Genomic DNA, 19,374 nt, shown 5'->3' on the forward strand with positions numbered 1-19,374 from the left:
GCTTCTATTACTTTGTCTTAGTCAAGTTGTGCTGACTTCCCCTATATTGTGTGTTGTCTTGCCCTTTACCAAAGTTAATACTTGTCTACTATCTAGTTAGTGATTTCCTCTTCCTGACTCACCCTTCCCCTCCTTCGTAACCATCAAAGATTATTTTTGTTTTTCTGTGTGTAAACCTTTTCTTGAGTTTTTATAATAGTGGTCTCTTCCAATATTTGTCCTTTTGTGATTGACTTATTTCACTCAGCATAATGCCTCCAGATTCATCCATGTTGTGAGATGTTTCTCAAATTCATCATTGTGCTTTATCCTTGCGTTGTATTCCATTGTGTGTATGTACTGTAATTTGTTTATCCATTCATTTGTTGATGGGCACTTAGATTGTTTCCATCTTTTTGCTATTGTGAATAATACTGCAGTGAACATGGGTGTGCATATGTCTATTCGTGTGATGGCTGTTATTTCTCTGGAATATATAGCTAGGAGTGGGATTGCTGGATGGTATGATATTTCTATTTCCAGCTTTTTAAGGAGGCGCCCATATCGTTTTCCATAATGGTCGTACCATTTTACGTTCCCACCAGCAATGCATAAGAGTTCTAATCTCCCCAAAGCCTCTCCAGTATTTGCTATTTTCTGTTGTTTTGAATAGTGCCATTAATGTTGGGGTGAGATGATATCTCACTGTAGTTTTCATTTGCATTTCTCTAATGGCTAATGATTGAGACTATTTCCTCGTATATCTGTTAGCTGCCTGAATGTGTCCTTTAGTGAAATGTCTATTCATATCCTTTGCCCATTGTTTTAATTGTTGTTGAGGTATTGAAGTATTTTACAGATTTTAGAGATTTGATATTAGATGGATATAAGTCATAGCCAAAAATCTTTTCCCAGTCTGTAGGTTCTGTTTTTACTCTTCTGGTGAAGTCTTTTGATGAGTGTGTTTAATTTTTAGACGCTCCAAGTTATCTAGTTTATCTTGTGTTTGTGTGTTGTTAGTTATGGTTTGTATCGTATTTATACCACATATTAGGGCCCCTAGCATTGTTTGTTTTTTCTCCCATGTCATTTTTGGTTTTATATGTAACTCTTTGATCCATTTTGAGTTAGTTTTTGTGTATGGTGTGAGGTATAGGTCCTGTTTCTTTTTTCTTTTTTTTTTTTACAGATAGCCAGTTTTGCTAGCCACCATTTGTTAAAAAGAATGTCTCTCCCCCACTTAAAAGACTTTGGTCCTTTGTCAAAGATCAGCTGACCATAGGTGGATGGATTTACGTCTGGGTTCTTGATTCTGTTCCATCGGTCTGTATGTCTGTTGCTGTACCAGTACCAGGCTGTTTTGACTATGAACATTTTTTAAGGCTTTCCATACATGTTACCAAATGTAGAATTTGATAGTGTTTTTCTGATGTAAAGTAGAATGTAAAGTCTTATGATGTGTTATGTTTGATTTACTCTGACAATAACTTTAAAATAGTTTGTTCCTTTCATTTTAAATACTTTGACAGTTACTTTTCAGCTACTGAATTAGATGAAGTATTATTTTATTGGAACGTTCCAAACTGAAGTTGTAGGAAAGCCACAATCTATTCTTCTCAAATGGTCTTGCTTAAGGAAAGCCTATTTCTACGATAATTTCCATAGAGTTACTCATTTTTATTATCCTGTGGCATAGTGGTTAAGTGCTGCGGCTGCTAACCAAGAAGTTGGCAGTTGGAATCCATCAGGCGCTCCTTGGAAACTATAAGGCAGTTCTACTCTGTCCTATAGGGTGGCTATGAGTCGGAATGAACTCGCTGGCAATGGGTTTTTTTTTTTTTTTTTTTTTTTGGTTTGTGCTAAAAATCAGATTTAACCAGGTTATAGCATTAACTTTAGTTAAAATTTTAATTTATTGCAGGATCCTGTAGCATGGAGTGACGTTACCAGTTTTGATCTTTCTGATGCTGCTACTTCTCCTGTCAAGTCCACTCCGGTTAAACTAATGCGGATTCAACACAATGAAGGACCTATGGAATGTCAACTTAACGTCAGTCTTGTACTTGAAGGAAAAAAAAACAGTTGTAACGGTGGAGACAGTGAGACTATTCCTGTAACATCTCCAAACATGGCCAAGTTTAGCACTCCACCAACCATCCTCAGAAAGAAGAAAAGAATGCGAGGGGGTCATTCCCCAGGCAGCGAACTTGGCGATGGTGCGTTCAATGATGGTGGTAATACAGCACTAAAACACACACCAGTGAAAACACTACCATTTTCTCCTTCACAGGTAAGTAGTGGTTTTTTTTAATGTTCCCAGAATGTCAATGAGCTAGATTAAATTAGATCTTTAATATTCTTACTAGAGGTGGTTGCTCTGATAACACATAAAAATGGATAATGCGTTTGAACGTATCCATGAGAGTGCTAAACTCTGACCAAAAGGCATATCACAAAGTGTATTACTTTGATTATAGTATCCTACAATTTTTAGAGCTAAAGGGGACTTAAAATTTTTATTTTATTTTGGTGAAAATATACAGAGCAAAACATATGTCATCTCAACGATTTCTACATGTACAATTCAGTAACATTGATTACATGCTTCAAGTTGTACAACTATTCCCACTATCTAAAGCGGACTTTTCAGATACACGTATATAATTCTACACCTCTGTAGAGATCATCAGTAAATAGGCCCAGAAAGGTAAAACGATTTGCCCGAAGTTATGTAGTGGTAGAGCTAAAATTGGGATCAAGTTTCCTGATGTACTGTTCAACAGATATACCTCATAAGGTATAAAAAGACCTCAGCTATGTAGAGTAATTTAGATTTTAGTCTACCTATTGACTTTTCCTTCTTAATCTTCACTGGAAGAAACATAGAAAGACAACTGCTCCCTGTGAGACCGTGTGTCCGGGTTTCCTAGGCTGTCAGTGTTCTCCTGTAGTGATGTCCCTGGGCAGCAGATGTTTACACTTGGTCAAGCAGTGCCTCTTATTTTATAATTATGTCTTTCTTATTGAACACTTGCCATGTTCCAGGCTGTGTGCTGGCACTTTTTATACAGAAGTTCAGGTAATCCTCTTTTAAAACACCTTAGGAGGCAGGTGGAATGAAATTCAGAAGTTAAGGAACTTGTCCAAGGAGGTATAGCTGGGGTTTATTGGAAGTGTCTTGACAGAAGTTAAATTTTATGGGGAGAAAAAGGCATTGGAGAATGTTGGAATATTGGTGGGGGTATGTTTCGAGGCTGAGAAGATAAGGAAAATCTGGCAGTATACAATCACTGTGATCTCTGAAAATTGTGCCCCCCCTGCCCCACCCCGTGCTTCAGAGAATGCCATTTCCATAGACATAATGTGAATAGTTCTTTCCCCCACACTCTTCCCCAAGTGGCAAAGCCGCCGTGGACACACTCACAGCTTTCTGTGTTTGGAGTTTTGCACACTAGCAGGATGCAGCCATTGTTGAAGAGTAAATTTTCAGGTGAAGAATGGTTGGGAAGGGGGTCATGAGTATAAAGAACTTGGATTTTAAGCTGTCTGTGATGAGACACTACTGCAGGGTTTTAAGAAGACTTGAACGCTAATCTTAGGGTTGAACAAATTACAAGTATTAAAAAAAAGAGTTACGTAAATTGCCATGGAGCCGCAAGTGGTAGACGTAGAACTCATTCCAGGGATGAGTAACCTTAAAGTAATTTCCACTTCTTCACACCACTGCTTCTAATCTCTTGGCTGTGAAAATAAATACTTCATAACTATATGTAAATTACAATCCAGTGAGTAACTGTATAATTTGGGAAGGGGACTCTGTGATATCAATTTTGGCTGTTCAGACGTTCTGTGCTGTGCTCTAGCTAGACAAATTTTCCAGCTATACTCCTAATCAGCAATAATATAATTATTATTATATTCTGAATTTAAAGTATTCTCATAGAAAAGTCCACTTAAGGTTATTTATTTGCTCTAATAGTCATAATACTAAAAATAGAGCTAAAAAACTTTTGGATTTTTATGGTTTTTATACGTAGCTTTTTTTTTATTTGATACTGTTTTGTTCTAAAATTTTTATATCGTGTTTTATAACATCTGAATATTTTTTAAACAACTATTTTTTGAATGCCTTTATGGGCCAAACACTGTTTTAAGACCTGGGGAGGTGGCACTGAACAAAACAGAGTTCCTACTGTCATGGAGCTTACATGGGGATAATCTTTTCCTAAGAGAAATGAGGAAATAATTAGAAAATCTTATCAGTTTAATGTTTGTGTAGGGATTTTGATGTTCTAAAAATTGTTTTTAAACTCTCTTCCCTTTTTAGTTTTTTAACACATGCCCTGGAAATGAACAACTTAATATGGAAAATCCTTCATTTACATCAACCCCGATTTGTGGGCAGAAAGTTCTCATTACCACTCCTCTCCATAAGGAAACAACCCCCAAAGATCAAAAGGAAAATGTAGGGTGAGTAGGTATAAATCATTGTGTTAGAGAAAATGGGAAGTGTAATTTCAATAGTAGATTAGCTTTTTGTCCATTTATGCATGTATCATAATCCCTATACATGTGGGACTCGAATTAAAAAGTAATAATAATCTTATGTTTTATCCCTAGGATAGTAAAAGAAAAAACTCAGCTCAATGTAGTCTAAAACTTTAATTTCACGCAAAATAATGCTTTTAGTCATTTTTCTATGTTAGTCCTTTTTCTTTTGTTTTTTTAGGGTGATTGATTAGAATAAGAATTATTTTAGGCAGGCATATTTTGCAATAGCCCTGGAATGTTTAAATACAGCATGTGTATATACAAGAATATTTAGTGTGTGCTTTTCTCATGGCTTCCCTTCCTTAACTAGTCCAGATTTGACTGTAATAGAAATGTCTCAATGATTAACTAGGTTCAGAACACCTACTATTAGAAGGTCCATACTGGGCACCACACCAAGAACTCCTACTCCTTTTAAGAATGCACTTGCTGCTCAGGAGAAAAAATATGGACCTCTTAAAATTGTGGTATGTATATTCTTTTTTATCGTTAAGAATTTTCCTACTTTTAATAACACAAATTGTGATTTTTAACATCTTTGATTTTTAACATTTTAAAAAAGATGTGCTCTGAAACTTGTAAAATTTGATCTAAGTTTACCTTTGTGTTAATCTTTTTTCCTTGACTTATAAACAAACCTTTGCTTGGTTCATTTTGAATTTTTACCTTCTTTATATCATCTAGAGAAAGGAAATCAACTCTAGTGGAATCCTTTTCTATACTACAACCCACACTTTTAGTAGTTTCAGTACTGGTTACCTGCAGTAGTGTAAAATTATTTTAACATTTTGGTATACATAAACACTTTCAAAATAATATTTAGGAAGCTGATTGAGCAGGATACCTCTTTGAGGCTCAGTTTCCTCTTCTATGCAGCGGAGATTATAAAACACACCCCAGAGGGTTATCGTGAAGATAAAAGAGATGATAGAAATCAGGGCGCTTGTCTGAGTTTCAAGTGGTAGGTGCTTACCTGCTGCTACTGTTACTCTGACAGTGGTGGTACTAGTGGTAGCAGCTCAGGACAGGTAAGCCGAAAACCCAGTGCCGTCGAGTCGATTCCGAGGTGGCAAATGTTCTCCTGATTATAAAAAATATACTTGCATATAAATTGTCAACTTTGAAATACCCTAGACGAGCATAGGGGCATTCTAGGCAGATACAGATTTCTTTCTTTTTTTAAAAAATTTATGGTGAAAGTTTATAGAGCAAATTATTTTCCCATTTAACAGTTTATAAACGGCTTGTTTCGTGACATTGGTTGCAAACCCCTGAACATGTCGACGTTCTCCTCCCTTCCTCCCTGAAGCAGATGCAGATTTCTGACATTAGGTTCATTAGGAAAAAAATAGGATCTTGAAAAATATTGGTCACTTCTTAGGGTACTTCAGTTAATGTTCTTCTATTTTTAGTCATATTTGTGTAGATTCATTAATGAATTCTAGTTTGCTTGATTTAATCATTTTCTACCACAAGGCATCTCATACTGTCAAATCTTCTAGTCTTTTCTTTCTTTTGAAATTACTGTTTTAGAGGGTATATAGTAGGATTAATTAAGTCTTTTTGTCACTTATCTCCGTATAATACTGTGAGCAATCATATTCTTTTTAGGGCTTGCTAGACTTTTTATTTATATGTGTACACATAACAAAACTGAGATCACGCTTTATGCATTGCTTTGTAACCAGTGTTTTTTAAAAATTTAACTAAGTTAATAAACGTACAGGCACACTTCAGAGATAACTTCGAGTTTGGTTCCAGACCACCACATTACAGCGAGTATTAAAGCGAATCACATGAAGTTTTTGGTTTCCCAGTACTTATAAAAGTTTTGTTTACACTGTACTGTAGATTATTAAGTCTGCAATAGCACCATGTCTATAAAAACAATGTACATGCCTTAATTAGAAAATACCTTATTGCTAAAAAAATGTTAACCATCATCTGAGCCTTCAGTGAGTCATAATCTTTTTGCTGGTGGAGGCTCTTGCCTTGATGTTTATGGCTGCTGACCGATCAGGGTAGTAGTTGCTGAAGGTTGGGGTGGTTGTGGCAACTTCTTAAAATACGACAACAATGAAGTTTGTCGCATCAATTTTACTCTTCCTTTCATGAACAGTTTCTCTGTAGTGTGCGATGCTGTTTGATAGCATTTTGCCCACAGCGGAGCTTCTTTCAAAATTGGAGTCAGTCCTCTCAAATCCTGCGGCTGCTTTATCAACTAAGTTTATGTAACATTCTAAATCCTTTGTTGTCATTTCAACAATGTTCACAGCATCTTCACTAGGAGTCGATTCCATCTCAAGAAACCACTTTCTTTGCTCATCCATAAGGAGCAACTCCTCATCAGGTAAAGTTTTATCGTGAGATTGCAGCAATTCAGTCACATCTTCAGGCTCCACTTCTCTAGTTCTCTTGCTGTTTCCACCACATCTGCAGTTACTTCCTTCACTGAAGTCTTGAGCCCCTCAAAGTCATCCATGAGGGTTGAAATCAACTTCTTCCAAATTACTGTTAATGTTGATATTTTGACCTCCTCCCATGAATCACAAATAGAACATCTAGAATGGTGAATCCTTTTCGGAAGATTTTCAGTTTACTTTGCCCAGATCCATCAGAGAAATCACTATCTATTGCAGCTGTAACCTTACAAAATGTATTTCTTAAATAGTAAGACTTAAAAGTCAAAACTAGCCCTTGATCCATGGGCTGCAGAATGGATGTCGTGTTAGCAGGCATGAAAATAACATTAATCTCCTTGTTCATCTCCATCAGAGCTCTTGAGTGACCAGGCGCATTGTCAGTGTTGTTGTTGTTGTTAGGTGCTGTTGAGTGGATTCTGACTCATAACGACCCTACACACAATAGAACGAAACACTGCCCAGTCCTGCACCATCCTCACGGTTGTTGCTATGCTTGAGTCCATTGTTGCTGCCATCGTGTCAATCCCTCTCCCTGAGAGTCTTCCTCTTTTTCTCTGACCCTCTACTTTACCAGGCATATGTCCTTCTCCAGGGTCTGATTCCTCCTGATAACATGTCCAAAGCATGTGAGATGTAGTCTCACCATCTTTGCTTCTAAGGCTCATTCTGTTTGTACTTCTTCCAAGACGGATTTATTAGTTCTTTTGGCAGTCCATGGTATATTCAGTGTTCTTCGCCAGCATCACAATTCAAAGGTGTCAACTCTTCTTCAGTCTTCCATATTCATTGTCCAGCTTTCGCATGCATATAAAGTGATCGAAAACACCATGGCTTTTGGTCAGGTGCATCTTAGTCCTCAAGGTGACATCTTTGCTTTTCAACACTTTAAAGAGGTCTTTTGCAGCAGATTTGCCCAGTGCAATGCATCTTTTGATTTCTTGACTGCTGCTTCCATGGCTGTTGATTTTGGATCCAAGTAAAATGAAATCCTTGGCAACCTGTCTTTTCTCCGTTTATCATGATGTTGCTTATTGGTCCCGTTGTGAGGATTTTTGCTTTCTTTATGTTGAGGTATAATTCATATTGAAGGCTGTGGTCTTTGACCTTCATCAGTAAGTGCTTAAGTCCTCTTAACTTTCAGCAAGCAAGGTTGTGTCATCTGAACAACACAGGTTGTTAATGGTTCTTCCTCCAATCCTGATGCTCGTCTTCATATAGTCCAGCTTCTCAGATTATTTGCTCAGCATACAGACTGAATAGGTATGGCGAAAGGATACAACCCTGATGCACACCTTTCCTGAGTTTAAATCACACAGTATCCCCTTGTTTCTGTGCGAACAACTGCCTCTTGATCCGTGTAGAGATTACTCAGCACAAGTAAGTGTCCTGGAATTCCTAGTCTCCGCAACATTATCCATAATTTGTTATGATCCACACAGTCTGATGCCTTGCGTAGTCAATAAACACAGGTAAACATCTTTCTGGTATTCTGTGCTTTCAGCCAGGATCCATCTGACATCAGCAGTGATATCTCTGGTTCCACATCCTCTTTAAATCCGGCTTGAATTTCCGGCAGTTCCCAGTGAATATAAGCAGTAATATTTTGAAAAGAATCTTTGTTTCTGAGCAGTAGGTCTCAACAGTGGGCTTCAGATATTCATAAACCAAGTTGTAAACAGTTGTGCTGTCATCCAGGCTTTGTTCTTCCATTTGTAGAGCACAGGCAGAGTAGATTTAGCATAATTCTTAAGGGCCTGAGGATTTTCAGAATGGTAAGTGAGCATTGGCTTCAGTGTAAAGCCACCAGCTGCCTTAGCCCCTGACAAGAGATCCAGCCTGTCCTCGAAGCTGTGAAGCCGAGCACTGACTTCTCCTCTCTGGGCATAAAGCCCTAGGTGACCTTTTCTCCCAGTGTAAGGGCTGTAGCCCCTTCATCAGTTACCTTCCGGGCGACTTGCTGCAGCAGCTCTGCATTGGCACTTGCTGCTTCACCTGGCACTTCATGTTATCCAGACGGCTTCTTTCCTTAAACCTCACCAACCAACCTCTGCTGGCTTCAAACTTTTCTTCTGCAGCTCCCTCACCTCTCTCCGCCTTCACAGAGTTGAAGAGAGTTAGGGCTTTGCTCTGGATTAGGGTTTGGCTTAAGGGAATGTTGTGGCTGGTTTGATCTTCTATCCGAGCCATTAAAACTTTCTCAGTGTCAGCAATAAGATTGTTTCGCTTTCTTATCATTCATGTGTTCACTGGAGTAGCACTTTTAATTTCTTTCAAAAACTTTTCCTTTGCATTTGCAGCTTGACTAACTGTTTGGCACAAGAGACCTAGCATTTAGCCTGTCACGGCTTTCAATGTGCCTTCCTTTCTATGTTTGATAATTTCTAGCTTTTGATTTAAAGTGAGAGACATGAGACTCTTCCTTTCACTTGAACACTTAGAGGCCATGTACGGTTATAAATTGGCCTAATTTCAATATTGTCATGCCTCGGGGAATAGGGAGGCTGAGGAGAGGGAGTGAAACGGGGAGCAGGGAGCGGGGCGGGGGCTGTGGACAGCTGATTGGTGGAACAGTCAGAACACATACAGCATTTATTGATTAAGTTTGCCGTCTTACTTGGGCACGGTTCGTGGCGCCCTAAAGCAATTACAAGAGTAACATCAAAGATCACTGATCACAGATCACCATAGCAGTCATAATAATAATGAAAAAATTTGAAATATTGTGAGAATTACCAAAGTGTGACACACAGACACAAAGTAAGCACGTGCTATTGGAAAAATGGCGCCAGTAGACTTGCTTGACGCAGGGTTGCCACAAGCTTTCAATTTATAGAAAATGCAGTATCTGCCAAGTGCAGTAAAACAAGGTATGCCCGTATATATTTATCTCATAATTTTTAATGTTTGCATAGTATTCCATTGTATGGAATGATCTAATTCACTTACATAATCTGTTTTAATACTTTACTATTCATTTTTTTAATTCATCATTAATTCAGCAAATATTGTTTGATTATCTAATAGGTGCCAGATACTGTGCTAGGCTTGGGGATGTAATGGGGACTGTGTCAGCTACATCAGATTGGTGGAAGGCTGGACAAGTCAACAGTGATTCGAAGGCACTTAAAAATTTTATGGTGCCTCAGGATCATTTGGCCAGCATATAATTTGGAGAAAAATTCTATCTTAATAAGAGTGTGTGAAAGAATAGCTTTCAAAGTACTTAGAATGAAGTCCCCATCAGTTTGTTTCCTAGTGCTCTGGCATTTTTAATTTAATACCTACCGACGGTACTGACAGCTGTTTGGGTAGAATTTGACTGTTGCCAAAACTGATAGTTTTCTTCACTAATTTAAGATAAAATGAAGGTAAATATTTAGTGATTAAAATTTCTAAAAATCTATAGGCTCGTACATATGCTTGTGGAAAGCTGATTTTTCCTTTCTCCTGTTCATCCTCTTTCAGTTATTTACTGAACATCTAATATGTGCTAACCACTGAGCTTTCCAGCATATCTTACTTTAAATCAAATACACTTTTTGGAGATTGGCTTTGGAATTTAATCAGATACATCTTAAATGTCTGTTGCCTTTTTAGTAAACATTGATTCTTCTAATGTTTACTAAAAATTACTCAAAAGACTAAAAACTCTTAAGTCTTAAAAATATAAACCTCCCTTAACTTTGGTAGTGTTAAACTTAAAAAAAAAAAAATTTTTTTTTTTTTTTTTTTACTTTTTACTTAGGGTGTGTTAAATGCAGCAGTTTTTTCTTTTGTCATATTAGGACAACTAAGAAAATAATTCTGCTTAGTGAATGAATTCATCTCTGTCCTAGCCACTACCTTAGGGGCATAGGGCATTTGTATTCTCATAGGGGAAAAAATAGACTCCAGATTCTTTTTAAGAACACCCAGGCTACATAGTGAATCCTTAAAGCAAAAGCTCTTGGAAAAATTCACAGAAACACTAACATAACTCCTGTATGTTTCAGGCTCCAGATGAGAGTACTTTTTTTGTGTGTGTGTATGTGCTTTAGGTAAAGGTTTACAGAACAAAGTAGTTTCTCATTGAACAATTAATACACATACGGTTTTGTGGCATTGGTTGCCAACCTCGTGACGTGTCAACACTCTCCCCTTCTCGACCTTGGGTTCCCTATTACCAGCTTTCCCGTCCCCTCCTTGCCCCTGGGCTGGTGAGCCCATTTAACCTCATTATGTTTTATGGGCCTTACTAATCTTTGGCTGAAGGGTAAACGTCAGGAGTGACTTCAGTACTGAGCTGAAAGGGTGTCTGGTGGCCGTACGCTCGGGGCAGATGAGAATACTTTTAGAATTCTGTTTTCATTTAAAAAGTCTTTGTAAGTTCTGTGAAATCTCAGTTATACATGAATGCTATTCTCCCTGATTTTGCTGGCTGGAAACATAAGCTGCTGGTCATCACGTGCTGCCAGTTAAGCTAAATTTTGCTGCACACCATGCGATAAATAGCTCTTGTTATTTAGTGGAGCTTTGTTTACCTTTTTTTTTTTTTTTTTTAAAGCAGCCCTTGGTTAATTTTAGGTGTAAATTTGACATAGTTTTTAAAATGTCCTGAGTTATAAGGTATGCTTAGCTATTTGATAGAAAGCTAGACAAATAATAGTTTGAAACTATTTCATTACTAAGCTCACATTCACATGCAAATACACAGATTTCCTTCTTGAACACTGTGTCTGAGCTCTAAGCTTAAGGCTGGGTGTACAAAGATGAAAAAGTCATGGTCACTGCTTTCAATCTTAGCGGTAAGAGAAACTCGTTAACTAGTAATCACATGCTATGTAATAAGTGCAGTAAATGTAGAATAAGGAGAACTAGTGCATTCCCAGTTTGTTCGACAGTCCCTTTTCCCCTCTATCTTTAAATGAAAATGCTTGGGAAATGTTCTTTCTTTTCTGCTAACCGATTCTGAAGACCTTAGTTGAAGCAGGAAGGTTTTTGTTCAGTAGCTTAGAATGAAGAAAGTACCACACTTCATTCAATGCTTTCAGTATGCAATATTATGTTTGCATAAAACTGATTACATAATTTAATTTGATTTATATATTTATAAGGACTAGGAGAAAATTATGTCAATAGTGGAAAAGAATAAAAGAAGGGTTTGGTATGCATGGGGAGTAAGAAATATTACTATAAAAATTTTTTTAAGTAAAACCCTTTTAAAAACAATTCAGTCGCAGCCACTTGCCTTCTTGGAAGAAGACATTCGGGAAGTTTTAAAAGAAGAAACTGGAACAGACATATTCCTGAAAGAGGAAGATGAACCTGCTTACAAAAGCTGCAAACAAGAGGTGATCTTTTAGTATTATGGTTAATGAAAGTCCATTTCGTCCTATTTACTTTGCTGTAATGTTTCCATTGTAAATTGTTCATTCCAGCATACGGCTTCTGTAAAGAAAGTCAGAAAATCACTAGTCTTAGATAATTGGGAAAAAGAAGAACCAGACCCTCAGCTATTCACTGAAGACATTTCCGACATGCAGGTTTGTACAGAGTTCTTTTTAATTAAAATGGTTGCTTTAAGCCCTAGTTTTTATCTTTTATTCATTATGTGACCAGTTAATTAGTGATTCATGGAGTTTCCTTTGGTATCATTCTGCCTACTTCAGAGAGAAACTTATCAACTGTAGAGAATATTTTATTTACAGCCTTGTTTTGTTTATATTTGTTGTGCTTTGAGAGGCATTTGCCCTCTTATGTATGATGTCAAAAAATGATATTTCTCAAAACTTTAAATTTCAGGGCTAATCTTTGATTCATTTCTGAAATACTTAATATTACTATATTACCAGAATTTCATAGGAGCCAAAAGCGTTCTTGAAGGGAAAAGAACAGGTCTTCCACTACCACTTACTCAGTAGCCCCTCTATTTGTCTCCATTTTTGAATTATTTTATTTTCCTCTTTTTTTTTTCTCTCCCTTAGTCAGAAAATATATTTTCAACATCTTTATTAATGATACCATTATTGGAAATACATGACAATAGGTGCAACTTGACTCCTGAAAAACAGGATATAAATTCAACCAACAAAACATGTACACTTACTAAAAAGAAACCAAACCCTAACACTTCCAAAGTTGTCAAATTGGAAAAGAACCTTCAGGTATGGATTTATAAATTTCTTTTAGTGTTTTTTTGTTGTTGTTTATTCAATTATCACTTTGGATTTACTGATCACAAATTATATTTTTTCTTTTAAATCTGAAATTGAATATACCCTTTGCTATTGTCAATTCCGACTCATAGCGACCCTTATAGGACAGAGTAGAACTGCCCCATAAGGTTTCCAAGGTTGTAAATCTTTACGGAAGCAGACTGCCTTTCAATTAGCAGCCCAGTGCTTAACCACTATACCACCAAGGCTCCTTGAAATTGACTATAACAACAACTAAACATTCCCCGTTATTTTGTTACTCAAATTAGATTTGGATTTTTGAGAGATTAGCATTCCTGACATCAGGGCACATATAAACTAAATGATTGGAATTGTAGCCAAAAAACCCTAAATCCACTTCTGGCACCCCTTCTCCTATGACAAATACGTATAGCCCTAATTTGCTATCATGAAAGGGTAAGTGGTTGGAAGCAGTTGCAACGTGATTTTACTGGTATAATGGTTCCCAGTGAACTTTTTGGCTCAGAAATTATAAGACAAAATCCTTCTTCTAGCTGCTATGCAGCCAGTATGTAGCTGTAAATGAAAACTGGAAAGTTTTTTACCGTGTTGAGAGCTCACCCCAGAGAATTTGAGAGTTCATTGAGGAGGAAGTTGTCTTTATACCATGGTGACTGCCGCACTAGCATTCCTGACATTTACGCATTCCTTGAAAGCATCTTTGCCAATCAAATATGGCCTCCTCACCTCTGGCTTAGCCACTGCTCTTCAAAGAACACACCCTTTTAATCCACTTAAAATGATTTGAGTTCCTAGCATTTAACTAACAGAACTTTTCAGGAAGAGGTTTGCATGGCAGGTTTTATCTGTAATATAATGACCTACACACCTTGATAAAGGAAGAAAACGAATCAAACATCGCCTTGATTTCGTATTATCAATACATGTCCTAATTTGTAAGACATACAGCATTCTCACACCATTTTGGACATTACATCCTCTGTTTCAGTCTTTCTGCAAGAGTGTGAGAGCAACAAAGGCTGACATTTTCTTCCACATCAAGACTTACTCATTTGATTTGGGAGCTATATCTTGGGGACAACACTTTTAACCTGCCTCCAGAGGCCTGCGAGCAATAGCGACAGCTAAAAATAATTGGCTTTTAAAAGTCTATTGTGAAGTAGTATAGATAGTTGTTATGGTCATTTTCACATCGCTATTAATATTTTCTTCCTAGTCAAATTGTGAGTGGGAAACGGTGGTTTATGGGAAGACAGAAGACCAACTTATCATGACTGAACAAGCCAGAAGATACCTGAGCACTTACACCAGCAGCACTTCAAGAGCTCTAATACTGTAATTGTTACCAGGACTGGTGAAATGCCCGACTTCCCTACTGTATTCTACACTAAATTAGGTTACAATGAAATTTTTGTCAATTAATTGTTTTTAACATTTTAATACAGGCCTGAAATGCTTTGCATACTTTTTTATATTGGGCAGACAAAAAAAGTTAAGCCACTTAAGTAAGGGGTAGGCAATTTCATAGGTTATTTTTTAGGAAATGATATTTTTAAAATTTGTTTTTAAAGAACAAGACAGGGAAAATAATATTAGAATGTTCAGAGATTTCCTAAGAGTAAACTTTCACATATTTTCTTCACGAGATACGTGTTGCTACTCTCTTGATGCTGCAGTTTTGTTGTAATATGTAATGATTTCTGAAACTAGTTTCTGTATGGAAAGCATACGTGGTGTTATGAAGTGCTTCTGCCTGTGTGCTGACTTACTTAGGCTGATGTCTACAGAGAAACACAGTGAAAAGGAATGTAAAGGAAGGATAGGAAGTTGCACTACTAATTCTTGGTATTTTTCAAAAACAGTAAAATTAACTACAGTGTTAAATGTATTTATTTGAGCGTGGTACTAAAAACAAAAAGCATTGAAAAGGGTTTTTTTCCTTATTAGTAAGGAGTCAGTATTTTCTTCATAAATCTCAGAAGAGCTGAGAGTTTTGTTGAATGTATTGTACAGTATGTAGGAGCAGGAAAACTTTGTAAATTGGAAAGAAGTCTGTTTTTATAATTTATTTTCATTTTTAAAGCTTAAATGTAGATATTTATATATATATAGGGCATCTAGAAGCCAGTGTTGTTTCCTGTCATTACAGCTAACATAGTAAAGAACAATTTTGTCCTTTAAGTATGAAACAGTAGTAAGTTATAGCTACAAAGAATACAATATCTATACTGTGTGTCACATCTACCTAAATGTTGCACTATGCCCTTTAAATCATGTTGGTTATAAAGTAGTTCTAAAAATGTACTAAATAATAATTTAATATTTTCTTTTTAAATTATATTGGGGGGATCCTATAAATTAATCTGATGATTTGTATATGTGTTTGAAATTTTTGCATTTTATTTTGTTTAAGAAATAATATGGTACCTTGGTCCCTAAAAACAGTCTGCACTTAGAAGTTTATTATATTTACTCAATGTTTCAGAAGTAAAGAACATTATCTTTTATTTATAAAAAAAAATTTGTCCTTTTATAAATGTTTTGTATTTCTCTGCAGGTTACAACAGTTGCTTCAGTTGCCTGTTTTAGGTGTTTGCACTTACTTTTTCTTGAAAGAATGTCTTTAATTTGCTTTTGTGGTAGATTTTATGTAATTTTTTGAGACATATAATGGTGTGCTGTCAACTTAAACACTGACAGGTAAATAAAATTGTACACTGTAGTTTTAATTATTTATAATTGACACACTCTCTCCCTCTCCACTCCTGAAGTATGCTGCTATAGGAAGTAGCAGAGTCGGCTTGCTGCTATGAGAGAAGGAAAGAGCAAACACCACTTGCACTGTGTGAGAAGATAAAAGGCAAATGATGGCAAGTTCTCAAGTTAACGGAATCAGCCATTACCAAGCAAGTTCTTGCAAATACCAAAATACTTAAAAATCAAAAGCCTTAAAAAAAAATAAAAAGCTTAAGGTTGTCTGATCTGTTTTTATGTTACTAGAAATTGAAATACCAAGTATTTTAATGCCTAGCTCTTGAGCAGTAGACCTAAAAGGGTTTTAAGCTATTTAAATCCACTTGCTAGTTTTTGCATATTAAATGTAGTGAGAAGTGAAAAAAATGTATGGTACTAAGATTATGCCTTGTTGATAACAGATAAACCAATTCGAATCTTCTTAGCAGTGTCTGTTAAGTATGTTGATTGCTTCCTATTTAATGAACTTCTCACAGCAATCTCACTTTGTAAAACCAATGATTGTAGCAAAATCATACTGGATCATTTCAGTTACGTTGAATTAATAGCATATACCATATTCTTACACAAATAATGCATGCCTTCTCTGTGTGTTTGTTGGCCACGCCACACTATCCCCTTCGAGGCACCCCCACAGGCGCCCCCACAAGCGCTGCCACGCCAGTCCTCTTCCACATATTACTGTAAAAAAAAAAATTAGCATAGCGCACTCACGAAAGTACCTCGTGGGGGAGGGCTCAGCCAGCAAATGCAGAAGGTGCGCATTATGTGTGTAAAAATACAGTAATGGTTCTTTTTTTTTTTTTTTTTTATTGAAACCCTTAGCTGGTTTGGATGTATGCAGTCTCTAATCACCAAAGTATAATATCTAGGAAGAGCTATATTTTTTACAGCGTAATTTTTCTTGAGCATTAAATTATCCCACATGTGATGTATTGCAGGTAACCCTGGTCTTATTGAACATAGCACATATTCGGATTGGTATTGGTTGAATCCTCCAGTTAACTGTTTTGTTGCGTTTTGCAAGAAGATTTTTAGTCTTAAACATGTCAGGCATCTTAAGTCACCTTTATACTGTTGTGTTCAGTTGAATTTCAGTATGTTCTAAAAGTACCAGACATACATGGAGCAGCCATACTTGCATGGGAACTGACTACACGCTTATAATACTCCCATTTTGTTATAAGGTTTTCACATTCATATAACAATTACCCTGACTAAATTGAGTTTTTTGGTGTATTGGGAAAGCTATTGTAAGAGAATCTTGCATACAATGCTGATGAATATGAACATCCAAAATAAAGCATCTGTGTACAAGCTGACTTGGCATTATTCATTTTGTTTTAAAAGAAAATGTTTTTGTGTTTTATGGTTGTTGCCCAAATAGGGTCCATGCCTTCAAGCAGTGGACCCAATGAAACATACTCCAAGTCAGAAAGAGAAAGTTTATTAGGAGGTGACATCAATGGGAAGTCCAACAGCAATGCAGGCTGTCTTTATAGAGTCCTGAAAGGCAATTTTATATTATCTTAGAGCTTATGTGTTGCTGTCATGGAAACCCTGGTGGCACAGTGGTTAAGAGCTCAGGCTGCAAACCAAAAGGTCAGCACTTTGAATCTACCAGGTGCTCCTTGGAGACTCTATGGGGCAGTTCTACTCTGTTCTGTAGGGTTGCTATGAGTCAGAATTGACTCGACAGCAATGAGTTTGGTTTGGTTTTTGGTCATTGTCATAAGGGGGACATAGTGTCTTTTAGGCACAGAGCCTACAGATGGCCGGACGAGTTACACATTACAAGATAGTTACAAGAGACTCCTTATCAGACTGAAAAGATACATGCCGGACATCTGGGCTAGGGGGTCATAAATTACAGGTGGCCAGGTGGCCTGACGGAACAAAACAAAGTCATTGACAAAAGTATGCAGAAAGGAGAAAGCAGGCAGAAAAAAACTTACAGGTCATCCTGGCATTAATTATGTCAAGCCCTCAATTGCCCATTTTGAAAAGAAGAAAACGTTGCAAAGTATTGGGGTCATATGGTATTGCTTGAACCGGTAAGGACTTTACCCAAGGTTCTGTTCTTAGTCCTTTTTTCTCCCTTAGAATTCCCTTTATAGGTAATTTTTTCTCTTAACACAATTCGATCTCTTTACCGAGCCTTTTTCCAAGTCATATTTTCAACTGCCTTTTAGATATTTCCATATGACTATTTTGTTTGACACCTTAAATGCAATATCCAAAGTAAATTTTCTTTTTTTCTCAACTTGGACCTGCCCATTCTTTCATCCACAGAGTAATCTGCCCATCATTCACCCCTACATTGAAATCTGTTATAAATTCTCAGCCTGCAAAAGGCCACTGCTCTAATTCCGCTCCTTCATCTCTTACTTGGATTACTGAATTAATCATTCTGATCTCCATTTTATAGAAGTACCAAGAAACTGCACAATGACACTAGAGTGTCACCTGGGCAAGGCAAACCGGTCACCCAGTCAGGTCTACTGTATTACATTACCTTAGTGAGTTCACCACCATCCAGATACTATCTGTAGTCTTCTGTTGGATTAACACACTGCAAATGAGTTTACTTTTCAGTAGAAGACTTCTAGCAAACTTAGGAAACTGACACGTGAAACCAGGATGCCAGTCTGGTAATTTAAAGTGTAAAATATAACTGCTGACGGGACTAGACTCATTCTTTGTGTGTAAGCAAAAAGAAACAAAAAATAAAAAGCCCACAGATCTGATCACATCTCTGCTGTTTGAAGATCTTGCATGGTTCTCTATTACTTGAATATTAATGCGCTTTCTCCTCCTTTACTTCCCAATTCCACACTTCTTTTTCAATCATGCTGGTAACTTGGCACTTCCAAGAACATACATGGGAATGCCCCTGTTTTCATGCCTGCATTTGTAATGTTCTCTCTGCCTTACTGCTTTTGTCTTCCTAACCTGTTAAAATCTTACTCAGCTTTTTAGCACAGGTCTGTGAATCATTTCCTGAGTGTTCTAGTGCTTTCATCAAACTTTCCCACTGGACTTTACATTTCTGTAGGGATTGCTATTTATGGCTCCTTCATTCCTGTATCTAGCATAGTGCTTGCTTTAGAAAATCTTAGTGTTAAAATATTTTTTGAAAACTAGTCACGACCCTTTTAAGAACTGTTAACCATACTTATTTTATGCAGAGGAAGTGAATTGGTCCCTTAGTTATCTGTATGAAACCAGTTTTGCTTTATAACCAAGAAATATGAATTACTTTGTTAAGATCCTGTAGCTCATTTTATAACCCTGTCCCTATCTGTAGGAGCCCTGGTGACGCAGCAGTTAAAAGCCCTCCGCTGCTAGCCGAAAGGTCTACAGTTGGAACCCACCAGCTGCTCTGCAGGAGAAGGATATGGCAATCTGCTTACATAAAGATTTACAGCCTTGGAAACCCTATGGGGCAGTTCTACTCTGTCCTGTAGGGTCGCTATGAGTCAGAATCGAGT

At 37.0% G+C, this 19,374-nt stretch overlaps 1 protein-coding gene across 8 annotated transcripts in view; it reads left to right on the top strand.

Annotated features, from left to right (window-relative positions):
* MYBL1 (MYB proto-oncogene like 1) overlaps positions 1-17,192 on the top strand; it is a 52,624-nt gene extending 35,432 nt beyond the window's left edge. For 4 of the 8 annotated variants that reach the window (XM_049854143.1, XM_049854144.1, XM_049854147.1 and 1 more), the window contains 7 exons: positions 1,901-2,269; positions 4,307-4,449; positions 4,883-4,997; positions 12,167-12,283; positions 12,371-12,475; positions 12,917-13,096; positions 14,346-17,192. In XM_049854143.1, the coding sequence (XP_049710100.1) occupies positions 1,901-2,269; positions 4,307-4,449; positions 4,883-4,997; positions 12,167-12,283; positions 12,371-12,475; positions 12,917-13,096; positions 14,346-14,468 (1,152 nt within the window). In that variant the 3' untranslated portion in view covers positions 14,469-17,192. The remainder of the gene's footprint in view (positions 1-1,900; positions 2,270-4,306; positions 4,450-4,882; positions 4,998-12,166; positions 12,284-12,370; positions 12,476-12,916; positions 13,097-14,345) is intronic. The other 4 variants (XM_049854146.1, XM_049854148.1, XM_049854149.1 and 1 more) reach the window with 2 other exon arrangements.
* Positions 17,193-19,374: the final 2,182 nt, after the last annotated feature.

The sequence above is a fragment of the Elephas maximus genome, chromosome 15, assembly GCF_024166365.1.
Source record: "Elephas maximus indicus isolate mEleMax1 chromosome 15, mEleMax1 primary haplotype, whole genome shotgun sequence".
In the NCBI taxonomy this organism is placed as follows: domain Eukaryota; kingdom Metazoa; phylum Chordata; class Mammalia; order Proboscidea; family Elephantidae; genus Elephas; species Elephas maximus.